This window comes from Ascochyta rabiei, chromosome 22 (genome assembly GCF_004011695.2).
Source record: "Ascochyta rabiei chromosome 22, complete sequence".
In the NCBI taxonomy this organism is placed as follows: domain Eukaryota; kingdom Fungi; phylum Ascomycota; class Dothideomycetes; order Pleosporales; family Didymellaceae; genus Ascochyta; species Ascochyta rabiei.
In genome coordinates, this window is record NC_082426.1 from 639,205 (window position 1) to 665,055 (window position 25,851).

At 49.6% G+C, this 25,851-nt stretch overlaps 9 protein-coding genes across 9 annotated transcripts, besides 8 other annotated features; 3 read left to right on the forward strand and 6 right to left on the reverse strand.

The window, feature by feature from the left end:
- Nucleotides 1–906: 906 nt before the first annotated feature.
- On the forward strand, nt 907–1,440 carry EKO05_0011428 (uncharacterized protein; the record flags this gene model as incomplete). The annotated part of the gene is made up of 1 exon (XM_038947560.1): nt 907–1,440. One exon carries the CDS (start codon nt 907–909, stop codon nt 1,438–1,440), a length of 534 nt encoding a protein of 177 aa, XP_038792614.1.
- A 1,240-nt stretch (nt 1,441–2,680) lies between these two features.
- On the reverse strand, nt 2,681–3,357 carry EKO05_0011429 (uncharacterized protein; the record flags this gene model as incomplete). Its single annotated transcript, XM_038944294.2, has 2 exons — nt 2,681–2,930; nt 2,984–3,357. The coding sequence occupies 2 exons, from the start codon at nt 3,355–3,357 to the stop codon at nt 2,681–2,683; spliced, it is 624 nt and encodes a 207-aa protein (XP_038792615.2).
- Nucleotides 2,773–2,805: a tandem repeat.
- Nucleotides 3,358–5,062: 1,705 nt separating the features above from the next.
- On the forward strand, nt 5,063–5,528 carry EKO05_0011430 (uncharacterized protein; the record flags this gene model as incomplete). Its single annotated transcript, XM_038944329.1, has 2 exons — nt 5,063–5,123; nt 5,173–5,528. The coding sequence occupies 2 exons, from the start codon at nt 5,063–5,065 to the stop codon at nt 5,526–5,528; spliced, it is 417 nt and encodes a 138-aa protein (XP_038792616.1).
- Nucleotides 5,529–5,690: 162 nt separating this feature from the next.
- On the reverse strand, nt 5,691–7,238 carry EKO05_0011431 (uncharacterized protein; the record flags this gene model as incomplete). The annotated part of the gene is made up of 4 exons (XM_059637992.1): nt 5,691–6,400; nt 6,480–6,628; nt 6,692–7,019; nt 7,124–7,238. The coding sequence occupies 4 exons, from the start codon at nt 7,236–7,238 to the stop codon at nt 5,691–5,693; spliced, it is 1,302 nt and encodes a 433-aa protein (XP_059493975.1).
- A 300-nt stretch (nt 7,239–7,538) lies between these two features.
- EKO05_0011432 (uncharacterized protein) lies at nt 7,539–8,413 on the forward strand (the record flags this gene model as incomplete). The annotated part of the gene is made up of 2 exons (XM_038944338.1): nt 7,539–7,995; nt 8,052–8,413. 2 exons carry the CDS (start codon nt 7,539–7,541, stop codon nt 8,411–8,413), a joined length of 819 nt encoding a protein of 272 aa, XP_038792618.1.
- A 1,410-nt stretch (nt 8,414–9,823) lies between these two features.
- Nucleotides 9,824–9,856: a tandem repeat.
- Nucleotides 9,857–9,977: 121 nt separating this feature from the next.
- Nucleotides 9,978–10,004: a tandem repeat.
- Nucleotides 10,005–10,942: 938 nt separating this feature from the next.
- Nucleotides 10,943–13,267, reverse strand: EKO05_0011433 (Formaldehyde transketolase; the record flags this gene model as incomplete). The annotated part of the gene is made up of 3 exons (XM_038944447.1): nt 10,943–12,855; nt 12,914–13,023; nt 13,074–13,267. The coding sequence occupies 3 exons, from the start codon at nt 13,265–13,267 to the stop codon at nt 10,943–10,945; spliced, it is 2,217 nt and encodes a 738-aa protein (XP_038792619.1).
- Nucleotides 13,268–13,876: 609 nt separating this feature from the next.
- EKO05_0011434 (lysine requiring protein) lies at nt 13,877–15,992 on the reverse strand (the record flags this gene model as incomplete). The annotated part of the gene is made up of 6 exons (XM_038944267.1): nt 13,877–14,010; nt 14,060–14,459; nt 14,506–14,719; nt 14,767–15,417; nt 15,466–15,843; nt 15,952–15,992. 6 exons carry the CDS (start codon nt 15,990–15,992, stop codon nt 13,877–13,879), a joined length of 1,818 nt encoding a protein of 605 aa, XP_038792620.1.
- Nucleotides 15,993–16,699: 707 nt separating this feature from the next.
- Nucleotides 16,700–18,698, reverse strand: EKO05_0011435 (uncharacterized protein; the record flags this gene model as incomplete). Its single annotated transcript, XM_038944318.2, has 2 exons — nt 16,700–18,336; nt 18,380–18,698. 2 exons carry the CDS (start codon nt 18,696–18,698, stop codon nt 16,700–16,702), a joined length of 1,956 nt encoding a protein of 651 aa, XP_038792621.2.
- Nucleotides 18,699–19,536: 838 nt separating this feature from the next.
- Nucleotides 19,537–21,974, reverse strand: EKO05_0011436 (uncharacterized protein; the record flags this gene model as incomplete). Its single annotated transcript, XM_038944345.2, has 3 exons — nt 19,537–19,596; nt 19,647–21,687; nt 21,736–21,974. The coding sequence occupies 3 exons, from the start codon at nt 21,972–21,974 to the stop codon at nt 19,537–19,539; spliced, it is 2,340 nt and encodes a 779-aa protein (XP_038792622.2).
- Nucleotides 21,975–22,811: 837 nt separating this feature from the next.
- Nucleotides 22,812–22,894: a dispersed repeat.
- Nucleotides 22,895–22,905: 11 nt separating this feature from the next.
- Nucleotides 22,906–25,025: a mobile genetic element.
- Nucleotides 23,193–23,222: a tandem repeat.
- Nucleotides 25,026–25,343: a dispersed repeat.
- A 1-nt stretch (nt 25,344) lies between these two features.
- Nucleotides 25,345–25,495: a dispersed repeat.
- Nucleotides 25,496–25,851: the final 356 nt, after the last annotated feature.

Below are 25,851 nucleotides of genomic sequence, written 5' to 3' on the forward strand. Positions count from 1 at the left end.
GTCCGGCGCAGTCTGGAGAAAGAGTGAAGGTAAGGTGTCAGTGACTGAGTGAAGTATGTGAGATTCCGAGTGCCGAGCGGGCAAGCCGATGATGGCCGCTATGACGTCGGTTCTCGTGAGCACTAACGTGAGGAAGTTCAGGCGTGTGAAAGGTCGCAGACTTGAAATGTCGTGGTGGAGTTCAATGACGACGGTAGAGGCGGAGAAGCTGATGGTGTCGACGTCGTGTGGCAGCAGGCTTTCCGGTCAGTCCCTGCAGATGTTGGCTGACATAACGATCCCTTCTGTCTTCGGCCGCCCGCTCACTCCACGATCAGCTAACCTTGTCAAACCACCACCTTGCCTCACCCGGCGTGACCCCATCTTCCCAATGCTCAAACACGTTAAGCCTCGGTGCCTCCCGAGTCAGCCAGGTCCTTTCTGAAGGCGGCCGCGAGACAGTGCCGCTGCAGTAGCCGCAACATCTGCGCGGCCGAGAAGCAGCATGTCCAATGAAGCTCTACGTCAGCGTGTCTCGAAAGGTACCTAGAGATGCCTGGCCGTGAAGGCCGTGACGCTTCTCCGCGTTCCAAATGCGCCGATCCGGCCAGTCCGACACATTCTCGCGTGACGTTGGATGCTGTGATTCGTGGCCTGACACTCTGGCACGCGGAGATGAACTTGGGTGGAGAGACGATCGCACAGCCCGCCCGCGACATGCGCTTCCCCGCATAAGGGAGCAGTATATACTTCCGAACGTGTCCGCTGCTTGCTGGTTTTTGAGGTACAACTTGTCTCAAGCAGCCACATCGACACAACCATCCAGCCTTGGCCACAGCCATACAGCGTCACGAGAACAAAGTCCAACATATAAACAACACTCTATCAACATCGAATTCCAAACCAAACCCTTCAACTCCAACCACAATGCCTTTTCGATTCACCCCACTGCTCCGCCAGAGGCTCTTCACCACATCTACGCGCGCCCGCAATGCTATTGCCATTGGTGATGTTGCCACTGAGGAACTAGCGGCGGCCACCAAGGCTGTTCCCAAGCTGGGAAGAATCGCCAAATGGTATCTCCCTTCGATGGCCATCGCCGCCGTGGGCATGATGTACATCCCAGCCAGCCTATACGTTCCTCGCGCGGAGCCAAAGCCCCGCTCCGTCACCCTTGACGCTGCCAACCGTCACATTGGTTACAGCATCACCACTGCTCTCAACGAGTCCAACCGCGCTGTCCACGTGCCCGTCGAGCTTACTCAGGAGCAAAAGAACCAAGCACTCATGGACCTGTATGGCGAGCGATCCAGCCTGGAGGACATGGAGCGGGCCATTGCCGGTATGGAGACACGAGCGACAAGCCAAAAGGACAGGAATGCAGCACTCGAGGCAGCCTATGGCGACAGGAGCAGCCTCAAGGACCTCGAGAGGGCCATGCAGATCTACGAAGTCCAGTGATGGCATCAAGAAAGGTGTACGACTTGAGACCCACAGCCACCAGCTTCACGCTGAAGAGAGCAACTACGCCGCTTCCCGCCGAGGGATAGGGCACGGCGAGGGGATAGAGGACACCGTGCGTGCGAGACGCTGCAAGTCACGCTCCAGGTCGCGAGATGATCATTGTTGCAAGAGCCTAGAGACGCTCAATACCATGACCCTCGAGAGATGATGGTGGAAGACGACATGCAATGTGCATCAAACGAGGAGAAGGAGCACTTAGGCTCGAGAGAAGACTATCTGCAAGATAGCTACGAAATTACAAGTCACATATATACATAGCGAAATATCCCATATGTTCAAAACCATACTCTCTTCACGCCCAATGTCAAAAGTCCTCAACTCGAACCCAAAGACGTTAATATCCACCTCCAGTCCCGCTTTGGTTTTCTGAACCAACCCCTGACGTCTCACAAAAAAGATTCTCCTGGCCGCGGTGGCCTGTCCGCTCATCTCACGTCCGTCGCACAGCCCGACAACACCCGAACTCACCCGACGGCCGCGCGACGCAACACCAACAGAGCCGCATGTCTGTGCTCTGTCATTCGAGCCTCCACCTGCCGAACAACTTCGTCATGGTGCTGTCTGGTGTGGGTTTTGGCACCGGAAAAAAATGCAGAGTGGTTGGGAACTATTGAAGCGATGAGATCATTGTCGCTGCGGTGAAAGTGTGCCGGGACCTTTCTCTCTGAATGAGTTGCGATGCTGGGCTTTGGCATTCGAGCTCGACGAGAGATGGGATGGGGGGCAACGGAAGAATCGGTGCCGAAGCCTTGTGCTCACGGACGGCCAAAAAAAAACAATCTGCTTTGTACATGTCCTGCCTGTCCAACTGTGAGATTCTCTACTGGCCGTCTGCCGATCACGACAAGCAGATGATATGCAGCACGCTCTCCCCGCACATGCAGCAAGTGCAGCAAGCTAAGCGTCTGTGTGCTCACTCAACTTTGGCCTTTCGAAAGTCATTCGCACCTTGCTCTCATACACGTTCCTGCAAAATTCTGACTTGGTATGAATATTTGATGCATATGTACTACAACCACCTATCACTACCAGACCACCAACTACAATCCCTATGCTAATCGCTTCATGTCTTCCTCCGCCGTCCCATCCTTCTCAAACGCATCACTGAGTGTGCTTACGCCACCTGTTGTCCTTCATCTTGGGGTATCGTCATCGTGTCTCTGCTCGCAACCAGCTCTCACATCAGGAAGTATGCAAACGCACCCGCAAGACCAGCAAAAGTCACACTGCCGGAGAGGTGCGATGCTGCGCCAGTCGACGAAGCTGGTGTGCCTGATGCAGTGCCTGATGCAGTGCCTGATGGTGAGGTCGAGGTACTGTTCTCTGTGAGGTTGCCGCCAGTGCCGGCCTTGACCGTGGGCGATACGTTGCTGGCGACCTCCGCAGATGCGTTTTTGAATGCAGCTAGGGTCCTTGCGCCAGTGGCACTGATGGGTGTTAGAGAATCGCCAACCACAGGGTTCTGGAGGGTGAGACTTACGGCGGGTTGATTACACCGACCATGCCATTTTGGCAGTGCTTGCCCTGCGTGCAGTAGAACCACACTGGCGCCGACGCATTTGTTACTTCATATGTGAACGATGAGTCCGCGACGTTCTCTGTGTCTGTAGTGGCCACGAAGCCTGACCAGAATCCGTTGTTCATGGGCGCGCATGGCGAGTTGAAGGCGGCCTGCGCAACAGAGTGGTTCTTGGGCCAGAAGTGGAAAGTGACCGTGTCGCCCTCGGCGGCAGTGATAGAGTCGGGCTTGAAGACGAGATCGCCGGTCTTGGTGCCGACTGCAACTTTGTGGTCTACCGCGAGCGCAGAGCCTGCGAGAGCTGTAGCAGCCAAGAGTGTGGAGAAGTGCATCATGACTGGTCGTGAGATAAGGAGTCTAGCTCTTTCTGGTATCGATGATGAAGTGTGGTAGCAGAGATTGCGATGTGAAACTTGTAGAGAAGAGAAGATCGGGCCTGCCTGATGAGTTGATACTGCATTTGAGAGAATTTGAGGTCATTTTATAACAAATGCGTTGCCGCCGTGCTGAGCGACTCCAATGTGGAAGTGTTGGCCTGAGCAGGCCATGGCGGCACTGCTTCGAGACTTCAGGCGTTGCAAAGGCACGAAGATGCGATGCCTTGATACCTGAAACCCGTTGTTCAGATTGGAAATAGTTCAAAGGGGTCACTGATTGGGTATCCTCGATACGCGCCTAGCTATAGCCACAGGGCCTCTGGGTACCTGAGGCACGATCCTAGGTTTTCTGTGTAGCTGAGAGCACCTCGGCGCATACTGTGTTGATCTGAAGTCTCTTGAGTTTCCGCAAGATGGGTGAAACTTGACAATGGCAGACATTGGAGACGTAAGACGTGTGGGGCCCCTGCTAGTGCGCTTTTGTGCCAGCCTCCAGCCTCGCTTCTCTTTTGACAGCTCAACCACCGGCAACAGCGGCCACTTGCCGCCATGACATCTAAGAGCCGAGTCGCTGACAAGCCGCTGGCATGTCTCTAACAGCGTTTCTGCAATTTCGCAATTGGCGCTCAGAGAAACAGGACAGTGCTGCTTGCACAGTCTATTGACCGCCTCAACTCAGCATTCAGCTTCTGGAGCGTTCTCCTTATCAGAAGGTGGTCCACATCTCGCAACCACAGCTAGAAAAGAAAACATCTACGGATACCGGTAATCGTTGGACTGTCACCCTGCGTTGACCCAGCGCTCAGGCCACCGCATAATCTCGAAAACACTCTGTGGACCGCGCGCCGTCGACCATAGTCCACTCTCACCAGCGGTGTAGGCTGACTGCTACGTGCGCAATTATTGCGTATTCATCGCCCCTCGTCCTCACGTCGAGGCACCTTTCTCTTCAGTTGCTCGAGCGTTGCCCTGCCTAAGTACGACGCTACAAGTATCGTGCGATCAAACCCCATCCGCCCTGAAGTGGACGCTGCTCCGCCATATCCAGTAGCATCCACCGTGAGCCTTTCCCATTTCAACGCTCGTATCTGCAGCGCACCTCCAGGGTGTCCTGAACATATCTACGAAAGGCAACCCAGCACTGCGATATTTATTGAACGTTGCTGAGCATTACTTGTTGCGGACAATTCGGACGTAACCAGCTGCCAGCTAGCCGTGAGCCTCGGATATTTCTCTCGCTTGTGCACTCCAAAGAAGCTCGACCCACTCTTGCCTTGCCAAAAATATACCCTCCTCCACATCATCTCTCGTGTTCGTCGACGCTATGAGCTCACCTACTCTATTGGCCTGTCGAGCACCGCCTGCACGTAGTCACCTGCGCTGACGGTTGCAGCTAGTCACAGTAACACCGTATACTGAACCACGGATCTCCCTCGCTTTCTGCTCATCGTTGCCGTGTACGACAGTTGCTATGACGAAAGCATGGAATGAAGTGGAATACGGGAAGCCAAGAATGCGAGTATAAAGACGTCTGTGACTGCAGGCAGGAGAACACATCATCAGCTTGAACAACCGTCCAATACCAGCTTATTCAATCACCACCTCCACTCAACTTTCTTCAAACTCAGCATCATCTATCGTTCCATCCCTACCAAATCGCAAAATGAAGTTCTCCATCTCCGCAATTGGTCTTGGCCTTGCCAGCCTCACTTCAGCTATCACTGGTACAGCCCAAAGGAAGCTTTTGACCCGCAACACTACTAACGATTGTAGTTTCCTACGACACCGGCTATGATGACGGAAGCCGTGCTCTGACTGCATTGGCTTGCTCTGATGGCGCGAACGGCCTCATCACCAAGTACGGCTGGAACACTCAGGGCAACGTTCCCGGATTCCCTCGCATTGGTGGCTACCAGGGAGTAGAGGGCTGGAACTCCGCACAGTGCGGCACCTGCTACGGCGTCACCTACAACGGCAAGACCGTCTATGTTCTGGCCGTCGACCATGCTGCTAGTGGTTTCAACCTCGCCAAGCAAGCCATGGATGAGCTTACGAACGGCCAGGCTGCACAGCTTGGTCGCATCGACGCTCAGTATGCGCAAGTGGCCACCAACAACTGCGGCTTCTAAGCACAGAACGATGACACGACACACGTCATTTCAAGATGAAAACGGCCACAGCGCCTTTTAATGTTTATTGCTCACGATTTGGGTTGCATAGCGAGGAACGATGCATTTACGAGGACGAGTCATCCTTTACAGTCAATCATTAATCAAAATATATTCACCTGACTACACTGCAATCCTTGCTCTCTCATTTGCCACCTTCATTAGCCTGCCCAAGGCCTCTACATCCTCATCGTAGCAGCGCGGAAATTCCACGTGACGTGCAGAGTTTGGATGAGAACCTCGACGATAGAAGTTGTGGCTGCTACGTTCTGGAAAGTCCCGCCACGGAGGCACACTGCCACAGTCGAAAACATAGTATCTGTTGCCGACCGACCTGTTGGTAAGTTCGTAGCGATGATCGAAAGCATCGTTGGTCCAATGCTCTGAGCCACAGGCAGCGAAGTGCTGGAGGTGAGGTAACCCAGATCGAAAGCGATCGAACACATCGTGCCAACGCAAAGAGATTTCTTTGAAATAGCAGCCGTTCCAGTCAGGACGCATTGACTCAGGCAGGCTATGCAGCTTGGGAAATGCGACCTTGACCATATCCACTTCCATTTTTAGTGCTGTGATGATAGGACAGTCGTCGAGCAGTAACTGCTTGAGAGTGGGGCCGTGGGACAGTATCCAGTCAACCTGCCAGTCGTGCGCAATGGCGAAGTTGCCCAAGCTCAAGTATGGAAGGCTTGGGAAGGTCCCGATATTGCGGAAGTCCACAAACGGAAAGAGGCCCCACATACAAGTGTAGCTGTATAGCGTGAGGTGCGTCAGGTGTGATAAAGCGGGCTTGAGCCAGAGCTCTGGCAGGTCGGTGGTGAAGCCTCGATGGATTGCTGCCAATTGAAGCTCGTGTTGCTTCTGAGCTTCTCGTGACCTGGATATGCAGCCCAGTGAGCCTGTCTCTTATAATACGAAAGGCATCCGATTTCAGAATCTGCCTGTCCGTGTGGTCTTGCAGATTCTTTATGGACAGAACATCCAACGCAGTAATTTCTTCCAGGGCCCCAAGGACTATCTTCAAGATTTCGTTGCGGAATTCCGGTGTCTCGGCAGCATCTTTGCTGTAGCCATCGTCAATATGAGTGTCCGGTTCCGCCGTACATTCAAGAGCTAACTTCAGCTACAGCTCTTGCAGGTTCCGAAAGCTGCTGAGCGAGCCGATCGCATCTGCAAAGCTTGGAAGGACCTCTGACTCTGGTAAAGCACCTGCGTTCCAGTATTCGAGATCTGGATCGAGAGAAGTATTGATGACTACGCATCGAACCTCATCGCCGTATTTACAGTGCATGAGCTCCATAAACTTCTCTGCGCTTTCGTCCGTCGGATTGAGAATTGCCTTGCTGAACAAGACCTTGGTTGCTATGTTTCCCAGCTCATTGTTGACCAGTCGAACCACGTTCAGAGTATCGGCATCATCGTCGAGGTATTCGACGCAGAGGCGTTGAAGCTCCGCTGGGAGGTGCAATATTTCGTGAATTCGAGAGCGAAGAGGGAACGCAGACAAAATAACAGACGGGAGTGCCCAAGACTTTGTATCTGGACTAGTAGATACTAACCTGCCGCCTCGAATTCGCGACAACGATCAAATTTTGGCGAGTATCGAGAACGGGTGTCATGGTAGCGGTGCGTACGCTGTTCTCTCCAGGCACCGCCACTAGTGACGTAGAACATTTTGCTTTATCTTCTAACCTCCTCCGCAATCTTGAAGAGCTTTACGAAATAATGCTCAGCTGTTGGGTCCATAATGGTATGGAAATGGTGTCCTCGCTACACTATGTGGAATTGTCGGCCATCAGTATATCGCTCTGTGATCGTGACCTGTATAATATTAAAGATGCTTGCGTTTCTGACTTCGAAAAGGAGGTGAAGCGTTGCCTTTCCACTACTCTGCGATAGAAGTGCCATGCATCAGGAGGAGTAGCATCAAGCTCCTGCATGTCAGATTCGCATGATTAGGCACCCTCCTACGTCATGGACTTCTACTATCCCAGCCCACCGAAAGGTTGCAACCACAGCGATGCGACGTTTAAGCCAGCCTCAAGCGTTATGTTACGTACCTTGCACACCACTATCTGCGTGCAGGCCCTTCTTCTTGGGCAGTTGGGCTTCGCGAAAGGCGATCAACAAGTCCTCGGTCCCCAAGGACGACTCCGCAATGCCTCGCTCGCTGACGCAGACAACATAGCAACTATTGTCATTGCTGCCTTCGAACCGTTGCCGAGTTGGCAATATCTGTACTATTTTCGGCATTCCTTCCCGCAAGCACATCGAGAATGCGTCCGCTTCGGTATAACGCAGATGCTCTCCCACCCCGATTCAAAGACAGAAGTAATCGAGGCACCGCATGGCAGCAAGATCCCTCTTGTCGCAGTGGCTGCATGGCGACAGAGTCACTTTGCTCATGGACCTGTTCTGCGGAACGCACCTGGTAAGATTGAATGGAGCGGATTGTTCCATGTAGAGAGATACTCACATATGGACTAGAGGGATGTTTCAAGAGCATGAATATTACCCGTGCAATTGACTGGGAGCGCAAATTCAATGCCGCAGAGCGGGAGTTCGTTCAAGATGTCTTTGGCAAGCAACAAGTATACCTTTTCGAACTTGCTACGCATCCAGACTACCAGTCAAAAGGTGCAGGAACGAGGCTTGTCGAGATAGGGGTCGAAAGGGGCAGAAGAGAAGGTGTCAATGTCACTCTGATTGCGCAGCCTACTGCGGAAGGTTTTTATCTAAAGAGGGGGTTCAAGGAGATCAGAAATATCAGTATCGAGTCCGTGGACAGGAATGAGGAGTTTGAGTTCAATGTCATGGCGTATGACCTTGATACAAACCTTCTGGAGTAGATGTTACTCGGCTCAGTCTATACACTCATTTACGGTACGTGGTATGGTCTGAAACGAGGCCGCGATCTCTTTCGACCAAACCGCACATATTGGCTTCCTACCTTTGAAATAGCACACTACAAATTTGATACCAATTGTCTATCCAGAGATGTAGGAGTTCTACCGCACTCGTTGCAGGGAGTAGTTGTGCTGCCGCTACCGCCGCCGCTGCCGCTGAATCTATTAGGAAGTTGTCCTGCTGCACTTGCCGCCATCTCTTTACAGTTAGCAGTCGCGCTGCCGCAGCTGTTAAGTAAAAAAGTCGTGCTGCTGCAACAACAGGCGCTCTGGGTTTGTCTGTCCTAGGAGGCAGCGAGTTACGGAGTCATTGCTTGCAATTAGGTGTTTCGACCGTTGTAGACACTGCAGCTAGAGATCAGTCTACTAGGGATAACGAACCGATGAACCAGGTTTACAATCTAGATATGTAGATTTAGGTCTACAGAATGAGTTGCGAAGTGTAAAGCAGTGCAATACTAGACGTTAATTATTCTGAGCAATAGTGAGCTCTTGTATCACTACTTCTTGCAACTTCTGGAAGGTAAGTTTAGTTTACATTGTAGGCCTCACTTATCGGCAGGAGACTGTTGATGGATGCTTCCGCGATCTGTTCCCAGGGGACAGTATTCCTTCACCTTGTAAGACACGTATTGACATGTCATATGCAGATGGCTGACGGCGTTATAGATAAAGATGAAGCCGTTATTCATGGGTCTTCGATCACAATAGATATTGACGGCGCACTGTCGCACGCCAAATTGGAGACTGTCATTGCTCAACACTGCGTTGATCCTAAGCTCGCTGCCAAAATCAGTACCGTATTCCAAGGAGCTCTTAAGGCTACAAATTGTGTTACCAATTTTTCAAGAGATGACTATGGGCTTCTTACTCCACCTACATCGGCCGAAAGCTCGCTTGAAATGAGCCAGGTGGCATTAAACAAGACTATCGCCGGATAGACGGTATTTTTCCAGCCTTCCCAGACCTGGACGAGACCAACTGTACCGAGGGCACCTTCACAATCGACCAGAAGATCAGTTGTTTGCAGGCTAGCCATCTTGTCATGCCATAAGCAAGGACAGCCTACGGTCAAAAGCCCTCGCACCAGAGCCGCAGCCACAGCCAGATGCTTCCTCCCAGCATCGCCCGATCTTCCGGCCCAGCTTCCTCGTGCGGGCAAGCTACCCGACAGTTCCCCATGCCTTTTAACCATGGGTATTAACAGAACTACGGAAATCAGCACGGCTACGGCGGTACACAAGGCTTTGTTGGTCAGCAAGGCTACGGCAACCAGCAAGGATTTGACGGCCAGCAAGGCTACGGTGGTCAACAAGGTGGCAGTTATGTACATCCTCTGACAATTCAAGTCAACACACCGTCACACCCACACCAACACTCGCACCCTCCGCCGACTGCGCCGCCCCAAGCTTTCCCACTGCCGCACGGATGGCAGGAGCTCTGGAGTACAGATTATGACTCTATGTACTACCGCTATCCAGGTACCAACCGCACCCAGTGGGAGCGCCCTCCACCTCCACCTCCACCTCCACCTGCGCTTCCTTCACCGTCCAGCCCACACCATCCACTGCGTCATACTCTATTGGGAGTAACACGGGAGATCGAAGGCGTGGCGATTCCATCCGTGGCGGCTACAACCGTGATGGTTCCAACCATAGTGGTTCCAACTCCAAGCGGGGCGGCTCTGGTTCTAACCAGGGCAATTCTGGTTTTAACCGAGCGCCGGTGCCTATTTCTGTGCATCGCGTCCAACGACCATCTGTCGCCTCGAGAAGGCCTTTAGTTCGGCCGCGATGGTTAGGGCAGTAGACCCTACCAGAGCTTCGATTTCAGCTTGTTATCCAGCCGGTGCCCATTTACCTTTAGCTAGTCATCTAGCTAGTACTCGTTCTTCTCCAGCTAGTCTTCTAGTTGAACTGTCGTTGCAGCTGGTTCATCAGCTGTGCTTGCTTTTGTCTTCATAGCTATCGCCAGCTATTTTGCATTTTGTGTCGAATCTCCAGCAGCTGACCGATCAGCTGTGCTCTTGCCAATATCGAGATTGTTAGCGGGACCATCTTTTTGCGATTTCAAATCCAGCTGAGTATTCCAGCTGAGCTTACAATAACACTCACGGGCTTCTGCGCCAGGAGAGATGTGAAGGAAGAGAGGTGGGAAGCAAGGACGAACAGGTAGCAGGGAGATGAATGATGGGAAAGAGAAAATCGAAAGCAGAAAAGTTGAGATGGCATGAAATACAAACTTCTGCATGCCACAAACCCTTCTGTCATGATCTTCCGGTGATATCCTCGACCATGCACATCTTGCACTCCAACGATATCGCAGGTGTCTTTACTCGACGACGTAGCCTTCAGCTGCACATGACAATGATGAGAATACCATATGTGTACTTTAACGATGCAATGTATTGAAATGACATGATGCTACATGTGACCTAAGCCCCAACTCCAAACAAGATGAACAATGATGAGTCTAGTGCTCGAAACCGATACCCAAAGCTCCGTTAAGATCCCTGAAGTCACCCCTCAGGACTTCAATGCCATCACGCTGCACTTCCTTGATAAGCTCTTCGATCTTCGGCGCCATAACCTCAGGTTCGAAACCAAAGTACTTGTATGCCGCCTTGCTCGGCAGACTCTTTCCGAACCTGCGCATGGAAAAGGCTGCGTCGGCGTAACGCTCCCATCCATTCGCAGCGTATGCCTCGATGACTACTGCGGGCTTGCCAGACTTCGGTTTAAGCACCGACTGCTTGTACTCGCGGGACTGCTGCTCGAACAGACGGGGTACGGGGAAAGAAACAACTCGTGCGGTGATGTTGTACTTCGACTTCAGAATGTCGCGAGTCTGCATGGCGAAAACCATCTCAGAACCGGTACTGATGAGCGTAACGTCGAAGTTCTCTTCCTCGACGAAGACGTAAGCACCCTTTGCGAAGCCCTGTCGTGACGACTGCTCCCACTGAGGCAGCACCTGGCGGGAGAGGGAGATGATGCTGGGAGTCTCTGTTGCCTTGATCGCAACTTCAAAAGCACCGGCGACTTCCTCAGAGTCGCAAGGTCGCATGTAAAGGACGTTAGGCATGGCACGGTACAGCGCCGCCAGAGCGATCGGCTGATGTGTAGGACCGTCCTCTCCAGTACCGATCGAGTCGTGTGTCGCGATGTGAATCTGCTGCAGTCCTTGGAGGGCACCCATACGAACAGCCGGCGCGGCGTACAAGTAGAACATGAAGAAGGAGCTAGTGATGGGCAGGAAGGTTCCTCTGTTGAATGCGACGAGACCGTTAGAGATAGCGCACATTGCGTGCTCGCGGATGCCGTAGTGGATGTAGCGTCCGGTGTAGTTGCCATCTAGGCCACATGCAGTACGGAGCTCGGGTGACTGGAAGTCGACCTTCTTCTTGTACGCAACATTACATGAAGGGGTAAGGTCAGCGGTACCGACGAGGAAGTTGCTCATATTCTCGCCAAGGGGGTTGCCAACAAGACCTGCCGACTTCCTTGTGGCGGTAGGCTCCTTGGGGAAGTCTTCTTTCTTGGGGATGAATTTGGTCCAGTCCTCAGGCATCTTTCCTGCAACGCGCAGCTTGAACTCAGCTGCGAGCTCTGGAAACTTCTGCTCATAGGAGCTCAGTGTGCTTGACCAGTCGTTCTCGAGCTGTTTTCCGCGTGGTGCTACGTCTTCGAAGAAGCTGTAAACCTCCTTGGGCAGGACATAGTGCTCCTCAGGGTTCATGCCAAAGCTCTTCTTGATATTCGCGATATCGTCCAAGCCAAGCGCGGCTCCATGTGTCGCTGGTGTGCCAGCTTTCTGAGAGCCAATGCCGATGACTGTGCGGATGTTGATGAAGGTAGGCTTATCGCTGCTGCGAGCGGAAAGCAGTGCGTGGACAATCGAGCTGACATTCGAGTGGCCGTCAAGGATGTCGATGACATTGAATCCGGTTGCTCTCATCTTAGCGTTCATGTCTTCTCCTGAGTTTGCGACATCTGCTGTTCCGTCGCATGTGATGTTGTTGTTATCGTAGATGATGCAGAGGTTGTTGAGCTTCCAGTGACTGGCAAGGGAGACAGCTTCGAGACCGACACCCTCCTGGAGGCAAGCATCGCCAATCATGCACCAAGTCATGTTGTTCACAACCTCGTGACCTTCCCGGTTGTATGTTGCAGCCAGGTGCTTTGTGGCCATTGCAAGACCAACCGCGTTCGCAACTCCTTGGCCGAGCGGGCCGGTTGTGACTTCGACGCCATCGTTTTCGATTTCAGGGTGTCCTGGGCAAATTGAGTCGTACTTCTCTGAGTGGTACGACTTCAGCTGGTCGGTGGTCATTTCTTCGACGCCAACAAGATGCATGAACAGGTATTGCCACAAGCAAGCATGACCTGTGATTGATTAGTTTTTGCTCACTGCACTAGGAGCATGCCATTTGGGACGACTTACCGTTGGACAAAACGAATCGATCTCGGTTGAAGTAGCTGCCATTCTTGGGTGAAAACTTCATAACATACTTGTACAGTGCTACACCAATGGCAGCCATTCCCATAGCGGACCTGCGATTAATCAGCACTTGACCCTCACCACAGTGATTATGAATACTGACCCGGGATGTCCGCCATTGAACTGTTGGCAAAGGTCTGCGATGTATGCGCGGAAGTAGCTGAGGACCAGATCATGTTTCCCGGAGTCCTCGAGTTGCACTGCAGCGACAGCAGGTACACCGTTGACTTTTGTCGCGACGGGCTTTACTGGTAGATCGTGCGAAACCTCATCGTAGTACTCAAGAGTCGGAGCCATTGTATGGATGGAAGTGGAGGTTGCTGGTAGGAGACGTTGATGCTGTTCCCCAGAGGCCCTTCTGACCTGTATTTATTCCATCGCTGCCGTACATCGTCGCAAACAGTAACGTTCGCAATGAAGCCCCAAAGGTCGCTCGACGCGACAGTGGATGCAACAAAGGATGTTCGCGCGTGCGAAAACTGAGAGTGGCGATCGACCAACACACATCGATTGGAGCTCGTCTCGAGATTACTAGCGTCGCACCACAATCCCCAACTTTTTCAATCCGGGGCCCCGCATTTTAGGAGTAAACAGTTGTCATTGCATGGATCTGGCCTGAACAGCCTCTGGGGCGCAATGCCTCCGTAGATCTACCGAAAGAACGGTACCCGGTCTGGCTAGATCTCGCTTCGAGCGTCAAGATGGGATGCAAACCCCTCAGCTTCCAGCCTTGCGAATCACCACATGTATCTTGAAGATTGTCGGAAACTCCTCTGCAATGTCTCAAATCCTCTGGGGAAGGCTCAGCGATCAGAAAGAGAAATATCTCGCCGATCGTGGTGGCACTGTCTGTTTGAATTCATGTGCTCATTTGTTGAGAGATCCTTACCGTTCCTGCGATAGTGATCAAGTGCCACCAGTCCAGATCTTCACAAGATCGTCTAGAATCGATTTTGACGGAAACTTGCTTATGTGCAGTACCTTGTCTAAAACTTCAAGAATCTCTCCTTGCTTTTCTTGGGTATCCGCACACAACGCCGCTTACTTGTTAGTATTGGATTTTGTTGTAGTGCGGGGCTCGCGACTCACCAGCGTAGACAGCCTGGAAGCTTACGAACGCGCTCGGCAGATTTTGCGATTGCTGCGCAACAGCGATCCCGCAGATCATAGTAGTGCTCTCGCGCAGCATCTTGAAGCGTGTCTGGTACACGTTCAAGCCTCCAGTCGAAGGCTGATTGAGCACCATAACGATTCGGGAGAAATGGTACATCTGTATTGCCGCTGCATTTGCAGGCGGATGAATCCAGATCGGTGTGATCGATATTGCATCTGTGTTCGATCTTGGGGTGGAGTATGAGCCAGCGATAGATATTGGTTCGAATGAGTGAGGCAGACATCGCTTCCATGCGTCCAACATCCGCATGAGCGTTGCTCCGGCTTCGATGTATTCAGTGATGTTTCGCTCTTTCGGTGTTGCAGCAAATTGGACCTGGTCCACGTTAGCTCTGCCTGATCCTTTGCGACTGACCACGTACACATTTTGCTGTGATATAGATGATACGAGTGGTCAATTCTTCTGTCGTCAATTCAGACATGGACTTTGTTGGCTGGTGTATAGTTAGAGCCGGGCGACCTGTGCGAAAGGCCGCCCATATGTCTTGCCGTAACCACGAGAACCAGACAGCGCGTCTAAGGCTGTCGTTGGATTCGCCACTGGTGTCGGAATTACGCTGTATCCAGAAAGCGCCCCTGAGAGAGTTAGACGCAGATCATACACAGAGCAGTCATAACCTTACCTCAGGTGGCGATCCCATGCTGAATGATCAGGGGTTTCTGCGGTGCCAAACATCTCGTATGTCGAGATCATAATAGCCGTTACGAGGATCTCGTGCGAGCCAGTGTATGTCTGGTAAAGCAAGTTCTGCGAGAGGTATTGTAGGGTCTCAAAGTAGTACTGCTCTGCAAACTTCGCAGTGTTTGGAGAAAGACTGTGCACAGACGCTGGAGTGCCTGGAGGAACGTGCAAAATAGTTTCACTGGGGTCAGCATGGCTTTGACTTAAAGTGAGATGCCGGGCACCAACGGCCAGGATGGACTTCAACAAACCAACATTACGCAAGGCAAGATGTGGAACCATGCTCGCGAAATGACTCAACGGATCGAATAGATCCAGTATAGGCGCGACGACGTTGATGTAGTGCTCAAAGAAAACCATTTCGTCTTCTTTCAACTCAATCTTTGTATCCGTGTTCCAAGGCTGCGACAGTAGATCCTGCGATATAATCGCTGGCCCATCACTCTCGTCAGGACCAGCGTCCGGGGCGACGGATTGCCGGGGTGATTGTCTTCGTGAAAGGCTTGAGTAGTCAAAGTTCCAGCGATTACTGGGGTTTTGATCCTGCATGGTGTCTATTGCATCTTGAGCTAAGAGATCGTACCACTCGATCCTGAAAAGAGTAAACATCATGACCCCCACGACGAATCTGATGACTTACGGGCCGAAGGATGGAGTGAGAGTATCGCCGAATGAGAAGAGACTGTCGTCTAAGAGAAAGCTGTCGTCCGGCGGGACGTCACCTGCAACCTGCGGTGGGTCGATATTGAACGGTATCCACGACTGCGTGGCATCCAAGCCAGCAGAGCTCAGACCTTCCGAACACGTGGGGAGGCTAAGAGGCACCACCTCGGGTGGTGAGAAAGAGGCATCATTCGCGGTGTTTGGTGCCTCGTCGACTGTACGAGCGCTCAAGGCTCGAGGCCGTTGAGGGGGTGCTGACTTCTGCGGGTATTCACAGACCCTCTCTACTCTTGTACAGTTCTTGCAACGAGGACGCGTCTCGTCGCATTTGACCCTGCGCTTACGGCATACCAGGCTGCACAATTCTCAGCAGATGCTTGACTGAAAACCACGTGCTGAAGGCAGCCTATGGAGTCCTCTGGACCCCTCAAGGCCGCTGTCAACATGTGAAAGAACGACTTACCAGCCTGTCGATGTCCTTAATCCACGTGATTTGGAAGGCATTATTAGACGTGTGTGGGGAAATGCTGGAAAGCGGCTGCTCGATGCGAGCTGCTGCTGGTCGCTCTTTATGCACCGACCAGCAGTTAGCCGCAGTTCCGTGAACAGCCCGCTGACCCCGCTAGCCCCTCCGATCGAAGCGAGATCTTGTCTGGCCGTCCTGCGAGTACGAGTGATCGTGGAGTATTCATCAATAGCGTTGACCCTGGTTTGCGAACGATTTGTAAGGTGTGGTAGAAGAGTGGAATGTGGACTGTGGGGTTGGCCGCCACTCACGGCCGACGCACGTTCCGACATACGGATCGACCCATTGTGATTGCGTTTGAGTCGTGATGAAAGGGAGTACGACAGATAAGTACGACAGATAACTCCAGTAGCGCTGGGTATTGGTAACGCACTCCGAAAAAGGATGAAGAGAGAAGCGCGTGAAGACGTGTTCGATCAACCCTTGCCCGTCGACACGCGCAACGATCTAAGATGCTCCTTGCTTACACCTTGTCCAGTTTGCTTCACAGCTGCCATAAGCTCTTATTTCAAGAGGGCTGAGAAAATTGATATCCAAGTACGGTATTAGTTTTTGGACTTGACCTACAGCTGTTGCTTCTGAAAGCCGGCAAAGCACGCAACGAACGACCTTTGGCAAGAACCCGACTTCATTGTATTCCAACGCGACTTCTCCGTTAATTTGCTTAAACATACAAGTTGACTGTTCAGAAAAGCTCAATAGTTGTAGGTCGCACGGTGTCGAACAATGACTCGTCTATCCAGCGAGCAAGACCAACCCTCCTATACCGCCGGTCCTTCGGGTGCTTTACCAATACAACACCCATGACCATCGATTTCATGACGCTTTCTTGCTTGAGACGAAAGTCGTGGCGCCGAAGCGACCGCAACGATTCGCTCTGAAGAGCCACACAGTACATTTCCGGCAGGTCTGCAATCTCTGCAATGCTATCAGGATAGAAGACTCCTATTGGTACCTTGTGCTGTTGCAAAGGCTGACCACCATCTTTGAACTGTGCAGACCGTTGCTCGTGCTGGACTTTAATACAGCGCGCACCGCCTAAAGTGATCCTACCTTCAATGATATCACCATACGGCTTCTGTTCGTCTTCCAATACAATCTGAATATTCTGGACATTCAGGGTCTTCAAGCCAGGATAGATATCTTCGGGATGTTCGTACTGGGCGCTATCGTGATCCGGCTCTAGTCTCAGACTATCGTAAGTCACACTCCCCATCAGTGAAGCCCAAGACCACGACGGCGCGAGGTATGCTGGTCGCGTTGCGCTTCTGTCACTTACCTGCCACAGGAGTGCGGCAGGTAGACTCGTACTCCAATTCCCAGCGAGATACTGCGCTTTGGAGTTATTGCTGTATGCTTTTGCGAGACCTGAAAACGCCACTAGCTTATCGCTTGGGTAAGTCAAGGATCGAGATGCGTAGTCCTCTACGAGTTGGTACCAGGGATGCTGTTGTACACCTACGATCTGACGGAGAGCTGTCTCACGTATCATACGTGATGTCGCTGAGGGTGCTTCCAACTTAATTTCCGCCCAGGGTAGTTGGGCGGTTGCTTTGCGTCCCTTCTCTTCCCATAGAAGCTGGTTCTTTGCGAAGTAGATCGTGCAGCTTGAGAGCTCTTTCTCCTGCAGTACCCAAGCTCGTGTCCGAAGAGGACTCTCAGTTTCGGCATTGGATTGTGAAGGTCGCCCCTCGAACTCTTCCGTCCAGGCTCGTGGCATCTTTTGGAAAATCCTGACCCGTGAAGAACGGTAGAGCTCAGCTTTTACTTCCACGTAAGGCGAATCTAAAGAAATCTGAATGTTCGAAACGGTCCTGCAGCCTTCACTGCTGTTTTTGGAGCTCAGTGCCGCCAGAGTACAGCAAGCGTTGCCGTACACATCAGCCATGAGTGCAGCCTCGCTTTTCCAGTCGCTATGGCTATCCTGAATAATGCACATCGAATCTATCCATAGGTAGCGCATACCAAGCTGCCTAGTGATCCTTACAGCGTCGAAAAAAGTTGTGGGTAAACTGTAGAGAGGAATTCCTTCCTTCTTCCAGCTGTCTAGAAAGCTCTCCTCCAGTCGAATAGGGCGACTTGCACCCCAGCAATGACTCAGGGCTAGGTATGGCTGCGGAGATGCGGCTTGAATGTCTCGGGCTACCACTAACCGTATGTTGTCGCTGCTTGTGGAAGTTCCAACGTCCAATAGTCTGGTTGGAAGGAAGTGTTGTGACTGCTTCGAGGTTGCCTCTGGTGCCGATCTGCGAGTTTGTAGCCAGGTTTTCATTAGACGGACATTGTCGACATCGTTGTTTAACTTTGCGAATTGTCCCTCGCCTGGATTGTTAGCAATTACACGCCAACTCTTGGTTTCACTCACACCAAGCGTCTGGTACGCGAAAGAAGTAGAAATTCGCAAAGGAGGCTGAATATCCCTCTGTGGCAAGACAAAAGGACCGATGGGGATCACCCACATTTCTCCGTAAGAAAAGACACTCGTTAGCATCGTTCGGCTTCTCAAGCAGAGGGGAAGTAACGAATAATGTGCAAAGATGGCAGCCGTTCTTCTTTTGTGTCTGCATGTCGTTGTAAGACTGTAGTCTCGCCTTGGCTCCATGTCGTGACTCAAAGAGGTCATATTCATTGGACCAAAAGTCTTCTGATATGCTGTGACAGACAGAACATAACTGCTGAGACATGAGGTTCGAAAAAACAACCCCAAAAGAACTGTTGAAAGTATGAAGTGAGGTGTAAGATTGATCGTTGAGTAACGCTACGGAAGCGCGTTATATAGGTAAACAGGCTAATTAAATGGGTAACAACCACCCATGGAAACCACCTTCCAACAAGACCTAGGTTTCTAGGCGAAAGAGAATAGTGACAATGATAGGATGTTTCCATTGGGTCAAGTTGTGCCTTTTCAACACGATATACCAAGGATAGACATGCATTCGGATTCTTCGAAGCGCCATCACAGCGTCAAGAAAGATAACATCGTTTTCCATTGGTCTCATGTATCCGGTACTTTCCATTTTAAGCGCTGCTACTAACCCAAAGAGGGTGCAGATGACGGACTGTGCCGCAGGCGTGCGTTGCGAAGTGGCAATCGTTGGCGGCAACATGCTAGCTGACATTACGAACCCAGTCCAGAGCCAGGGCCTGCTGTTTCTGTGATTTGTTTTCTGTTAATTCTGTTTCTCTCGAATAAGCTTTGTGCGTTCTGTTCATGCTGTGCTTGCAGCATAGTTTGTGAGAAACTGTGGCACCCTAGCCTACCAAAGCCAGATTTTGCTCAATCCTGATCGTGCTGTTCTTATTCTTCCCCTCGCATCTCAAGTCATTAAGAGGCATCGACTCTGAGGTTCGATTCTCCAAGTGTTCATTCCTAGAGTTCCATATACCCAATTGAGGACTCCAATGTCTTCAGGTAGTTTTTGTCGTTGCTGTTAGCTAAGGTCCACAGCACCAGGCGATCAGGAAATACGTATGATGCACTAAAACCATCTACGAACATAGTGGCGTATAAAATGCAATACATCATACATTCATAGTAGCAAATGTATGTGTATCTTGATCGTAAGATATCCATCGACCGATCTTATTCAAGTCGTTAGCAAAGGCACAAGCAAGTGAGTAGGAAGACTGACAGTCGAGAGACGATATCCCAATCTCAACACCCTCTCAGTGCGACTTTTCACAGTACTTGCTAGCTCAAGATACCGTTCTTCTTCATCATGCTCTCTTCCAAGCCAGCCTGCTGGAAGGTATTCTTGCGCCCATACAAGACCACGAATAAGATAATCCTCGGGCAAAGGCAAGTCGTCTCTTTCCTTGCTATAATTGTCTTTAGGGAAAACGGACTGAGAAATTAAAGCGTCGATGTCGAGATTGGTGGTTTTTTGAGTCTCGGATTTTATCAACGTATTAAGGAATGTAACGAGTTCAGTCCAAGGAGTGTAGTCGACCAGGTGGGAAATGTAAGGTACGGAAGCGAGCGTGGTGAGAAATGAAAGCATAACGTGAACATGAGGAAGAACGTTTTTGTCGCCTATACGGCGGAGAGCGAGTGCGAACGTATCGTTGGTCAGTAGCATGGCTTTAGCAAACACTGAATCGTTTGAGAGGTTGGTCACTTGAAATGGGACTTGGTCTTCGGTGATTTTCGGGGCCGATGGCTTTGGTTGGTCAACGGGGGCTTGGTGTACTTGTCGCTCGTTCCCTGGACCAGCATCTGTACGCTGGGATGCTCGAAGCAAGAAGAGTTGGCGCAGAATATGAGTGTCGACTCCATAATCAAACCAGGCTGTGAGATTGCTCACGGCAATGTATACGCCCTGCTCTTTCCACTTGGCCGTGACATGGCCAATGTGGTCGTCCAGGTTGCTCAGGAAATCTTGACTAGCCTGATCGTACCCCGGCTTAGCGAACTTTGTGAAAAGCAGCGCATGCGATTTCGTGAAGTTGGTATCGATTGGTTGTCCCACCGTGTAGGTTGGCTGATCATCTCCAACAAAAGGCCTGAAAAGAGTCATAATAGACTCGCGAGCGCTAGGGAAAGGCTCTACACAGTTTAAAGATGTGGTGTAGTAGTAGACTTGTTGCAAAGCATTGGGTCGTGCCAGAATGGCCAAATGATGATACAGCCGACCAACGGTAGGATTCTTGTCGGCGGCTTTGGAGTACCAAGATCGAGCGACGCTGGCCCAGGTCTCGCGATCTTTGATATCCTCGTCTTCAATGGCCATGCGATACCGGCCCAAATCGCCAAGGCACTCAATCCATGTGTCTTCAAAGGCAGGTACAGTCTCGTACAGAAGTGCCATCATCTGGTAAGCCAGATAAATAAACGCGAGCATGTAATCCAAACTATAAGGAAGATTTTGTCGGAGTAGTTCGAGGAAGGAGTGGATCCCGTGCTTCCACATACGTGCTGGCATGGTATATTTGCCGGCAAGCCGACGGAGCGCTAGAGAAGCTGATGGGTGTTGGGAAGCCAAGAAGAAATCGTGGTGTTCATGTAGCAAGGTACGATGCAGGGCGATCAACGCTTGCCAGTGGTCGGGAGCAAGCTGTTGGTCGTCTTGTGTCGCAGCAGCTGCTTGAGCTCTATCAACATGAATGCACTTTGTCTCAACCATGGTTAAGCCAGCATATATAGACTTCACCTCTGAGGCCAGCTGTTCTTGAGATATTGGGCGGCTATCAGGTTGCAGTAGAAGTCCTGGAAACCGAGGGTCGTAATTATGCAGCTCGATCAGCCCAGGCTGGCGCGACTGTGTGTGGGATGGCTGTAATTTGCCGCTCCGATGCTGCTTGTTTGGTGACACTGTATGCGTCTGATTGGGATCGACATCGCTTGACTGCTCCGTTGCTGATCGATGGGGTGACGCGACACCCTTAGTCCCATGCCTAGGGTTGTACAAACGAGTATCATGTAGTCTAGTTCGAGTTTTCTCTGTCTTCGTCTTAAAAGTCACATCCCTCGCATAGTCTGGATCGGCGATCTCCACATTTGAGGGCACTTTTTCTTTTCGAGCGTGGAATTCAAAGTCTGCTCGCCGCTTCTTCCCCAACGGCGGTGAAGTCTGCCGTTCTTTCCCAGGGTCCAGCGACAAGGCGGCAATATCAGGTGATGAGACACGGGTAGAACCATCCCCTGTAGTAGGTTCTGTAGGTTGGGGTAACTTCCTTTGCGAAATATTAGCGATATGTACTGACCTTGGAAGTCATCCTTACTTCAAGTCATGGGCCAATTTGGCACGTGCTTGCGGTGATGCTAGGCCTTTAAACTCGGTGCTATGTTCGGTCCTCGCGTGGTCCAAAAGCTGCCCGGGACTTTGGAAGATTCTTCCGTGGTGGCTAAAGTACGGACATGAAAGGGCGTTCGTTGAACGAGGTTCAGCTTTGTGGTGACTTGCTTGCGTCCGTAGTGCATTGATGAAGCGAGACTGAACATCTATGTTACCTGCACTCATCTTCAGTTTGATCAACTCAAGTTGCTAGGTTTTGCTCGTAGTCCAGAGGCCGAAAATATCAGTTACTCAGTAACGTTGAGCGGTCTGAAATAGATGTCAAATGGCGCCACATTAGCCAAGCAGTACCACCCGTTTTTGAGAGTAGCCTGAAGATTTCCAAGTTGAATTCGGAACTTTTGCTGGGCTTGTCCTGTCATCCAGCAGCAAGTATAGTCGAGTGATTTTTGGGGGGGCCAAAAAAATTGGAATAGCAGAGAGGGGCGTGTGCTTGGCGAATACGCTAGATCTAGACTCTTGAGACGGTACAGAGAGCGATTGGGTGCGGAACAAAATTTACAAGAGGGTGGCTGTGCTATCTGACGCGTCTATGAAGCCTGAAAGGCTAGAGGGAACCTATAGACCGCACTTTAAATGGGTCCTTTTGGATTGCGGCTCTGCGTGGTTTGTCTAGTGCGCGAACAGGCAACCGCGCCAAAAAAAGGCAAAGGTGGGGGCATGCAGTAGCGCATACGTGCTCAACGATCAAGCAACTCAGGCATCCGTGGCATGGTCCTTCAGTGGTGGGCGCACAGTCTGCCCGGAAGTAATCTGTCGACAGCCGTACATGAGTCCTCCTTGATTTACTCCTAGCAAGGCCATCTAACAGCACTTCAGTAGAGCCCTAGCATCACCCAGCAAGTCACTGTGTAAAGTCTGTACAACTGAACTCTGGATCAGACTTGTCGCGCAGACAGAAGTTTACCAACGGTATAGACGTATCGCCTGTTACTACCAGTCAATCTGCACATCACATGGCTGCGTGCCTGGGCAGATTGCACACAGTCTCAGTGTATCAGCAATGGAGGGGATTAGGTAGTTTACTTTTCCGTGACAGATCACTGTTTCTGTGGCTTACTAAGACGCGCGGCGTAACACTAATACCGTGTCCGTGCGCGCAACAACCGGAGTCGCGCAACAACCGAATCATCACAACTACACCATACTTTAACGCGTTGTAACTTAATAACTATAGCAGCTATTAATAAAGCGCTTGCAGTAATTAATGTGCTAAAACTAGGTAAAAAACTTATATATTAGTATTTTGCTACTAGGTTTAGCGTTAACTGCATAACTCTAGCTTAGAGACATAAGCATGTTTAGGACTCCTAGGAGACTAAGAATATTAACTAGCAACATTTAACGCTATAATAGGAGATAGAGCTTATAAAGTATATAGAGTTACTTAGTACTTATTACTTACTACCTACTAGAGAGATAATCTAGAATTTTACGTTGCTAGTAGCTTAAAATCTAGTTAGTAAGAGCTAGGTTACCTGCTTTATTAATAAGTACTCTATCTATCTTATCTTATATTACTCTACTAGGATAGATTAACTATGTTATAATGCTAATTCCTATAATAAATATATACTCTACTTTAACCTGCTATAGTATAAAATCTCTAAATACTCTATTAAAGGTTACTATATATATAATATAGATAAGAAGGGCTTTATAATTAGTATTATAGGTAGGATAAAATATATATTTAGTAAGCGTATGTAGATAAAGAAAGAGATTAAAGTATCTATCTAGGATAGTAACTAAGCTTAGCAGACGCTTATAGCGTGTGTGTGTAGTAATAGAACAGTACTACTACTAGGCATTATCTATAAGTTAGCTAACGCTAGTATTAAATTAGACTAGGTAGCTAAAATTAAGCTAGAAAAACACTCTGTAATAGTTACATTATCTCTCTTAGGGTGGACAAATAGGGATATAGGCCTTACCTAGCTTAAGCAGGTGTTTAATTGCTACACTAAGGAGAAAGTATAAAGAAAGTAGAAGCTTTTAATACTAGATAGCTACAGATCTTATATAATAATAGACTTTATTAAGTACTATAATAACTACAAGATCCTCCTAGCTATCCTTTCCCCTTACTTAACCTAAACGCTCTAGCTGCTTAATATAGTGCTATTTAAGCCTCTATTAATAGTATACTTAAAAGTAGTTATAATATATATCTATAAGGCTTAAAATAATACACCTATTACTAGAGCAGACTTCTTCTACCTATTCTAGCTAGCGTAGATGTGTAGCTTTACTAAAAAGCTAATACTTAAGTCCTTTAAGGTAACAGGTATCTATCTACTTAATCCTAACATTATCCTCTACTACTTTATTAAAACACTAGAGAGCTTAGATTTAGATAGGTCCTTATTATCTGTTTATAGTAATAAGGATTAGCTTAAAATAGAGACGTTGTTATAGCGTGTAGTTAAAAACTAGAGTAAGAGTAATATTAAAAAGATAAGACAATTAATCTACTATATCTTAGTTAAAACCTTACTCCTCTAGTATAAGATAGATAGCCTTAAAAAGACTCTAAAGACGTAGAAGAAGTATAAAAAGAAGAGCAAAACCTTAGACTTATAGCAACAGCAGAAGTACTATAGTAGTTTAGTGTTCTAGTTACCTAGAAAGGTTAATAAAGCATGCTTCTATAAGTAAGTCAGACAATATAAGAAGAAGGAGGAGAGGCTTAGAAAAGCTACTAGTAAGGAAGTAGCAGCTGCTAAGAAGCTAGTTAAGGAGAAGAAGAAGGAGGAAAGGCGTGTAGTATAAGAGGTAGCTAAGGTAGTACATAAGAAGAAGAAGGCTAATACAGCAAATTAGAAGGCTAAACAGAAGGCTAAAAAGCAGTATTAATAATAAGAGCTTAATGCTGTAAAAGCTATACAATTACCTTAAAAGGGTAAGAAAAAAGCTTTATAAGCAACTTAGCTAAAAAAGCGTTAAAAATATAGTTCTAGGGATAATATTAGTAGTTATAGTCCCCTATTACTATCCCTAGCTCTCCTACTTAAAACTATATTACGTAGCTGCAACATTAAGTTACTAGCTAAATTTAAATAGTATATCTTTTTTATAAGTAATTAATTAGTACTACACTATAAAATTATAAAATAATAGCTATTGTAGGTGGCTCTATAGCCTTATCTAATTTTAAGCGTTAAGGTGGTTTTTGGTTGTTGCGCGACTCCGGTTGTTGCGCGCACAGACACGGTAATAATGCCTGCTAGACATGCTGTTCAGCGTTAGTTTAGACGAAAACTTAAACCTTTTCTTAGCGGTTAACTACTAGTTTACAACTAACTAGTTGTAAAGTTGTAGGGTAAACTAGATTTTTCGCTATAGTGTATTTTGTTACTAGATCTAAAAGATAGAGGACCTACCTAGTTTACAACCCTATACCTAAACAATAAGCCCTAGTACTACTACGTGGGTGGCGCAGTAGGCTTCTAAAGTTAAGGCCTCTGCAACGGAAGTTACCATCTTAGTTGTTGCAACTGCTAGCAACACTACTACGTCTACTACAAGGTCTACTATTAACCTAAACCCCTCTGCTGCAAACCTTATTTTTTGTCTCGTCTGAAGTCCTACCGGAGCCAGTTAGGGGTGAGCGACCCGCCATACCTGACCTGGTTGGCTGCCGAAATCTAGTAAGTACGACACAGAAAAGCACCTAATCCCCTCCAATCGCTATGCACAGCTTTCCTTTCGAAACGCGACTGATTCCTCATGCCTCAAACCGCCATCCTCCAATAGACGAACTCTCCTATACCAATACTTCGCTTTAAATCGGATCTACAACCGCCTTCGAATCGGGGTTTCGCAGCCGTTTTCAGCCATTCTCAGCCTTCCCAGCCATTCTCCGCTCACCTCATATCTAGGTAACAGCCGCAGGTCTATATCCGCCACATGATGTTTCGTACATCGTTCACGAGTCGCCTGTGGAGGGTCTAGCTTGTAGGCACACGGCGACAGCTGATGCCTACTTCATTTCACCGGGCGCTGAACAGTCACCACTCAAAGCTGCTGCTGCTACATCACT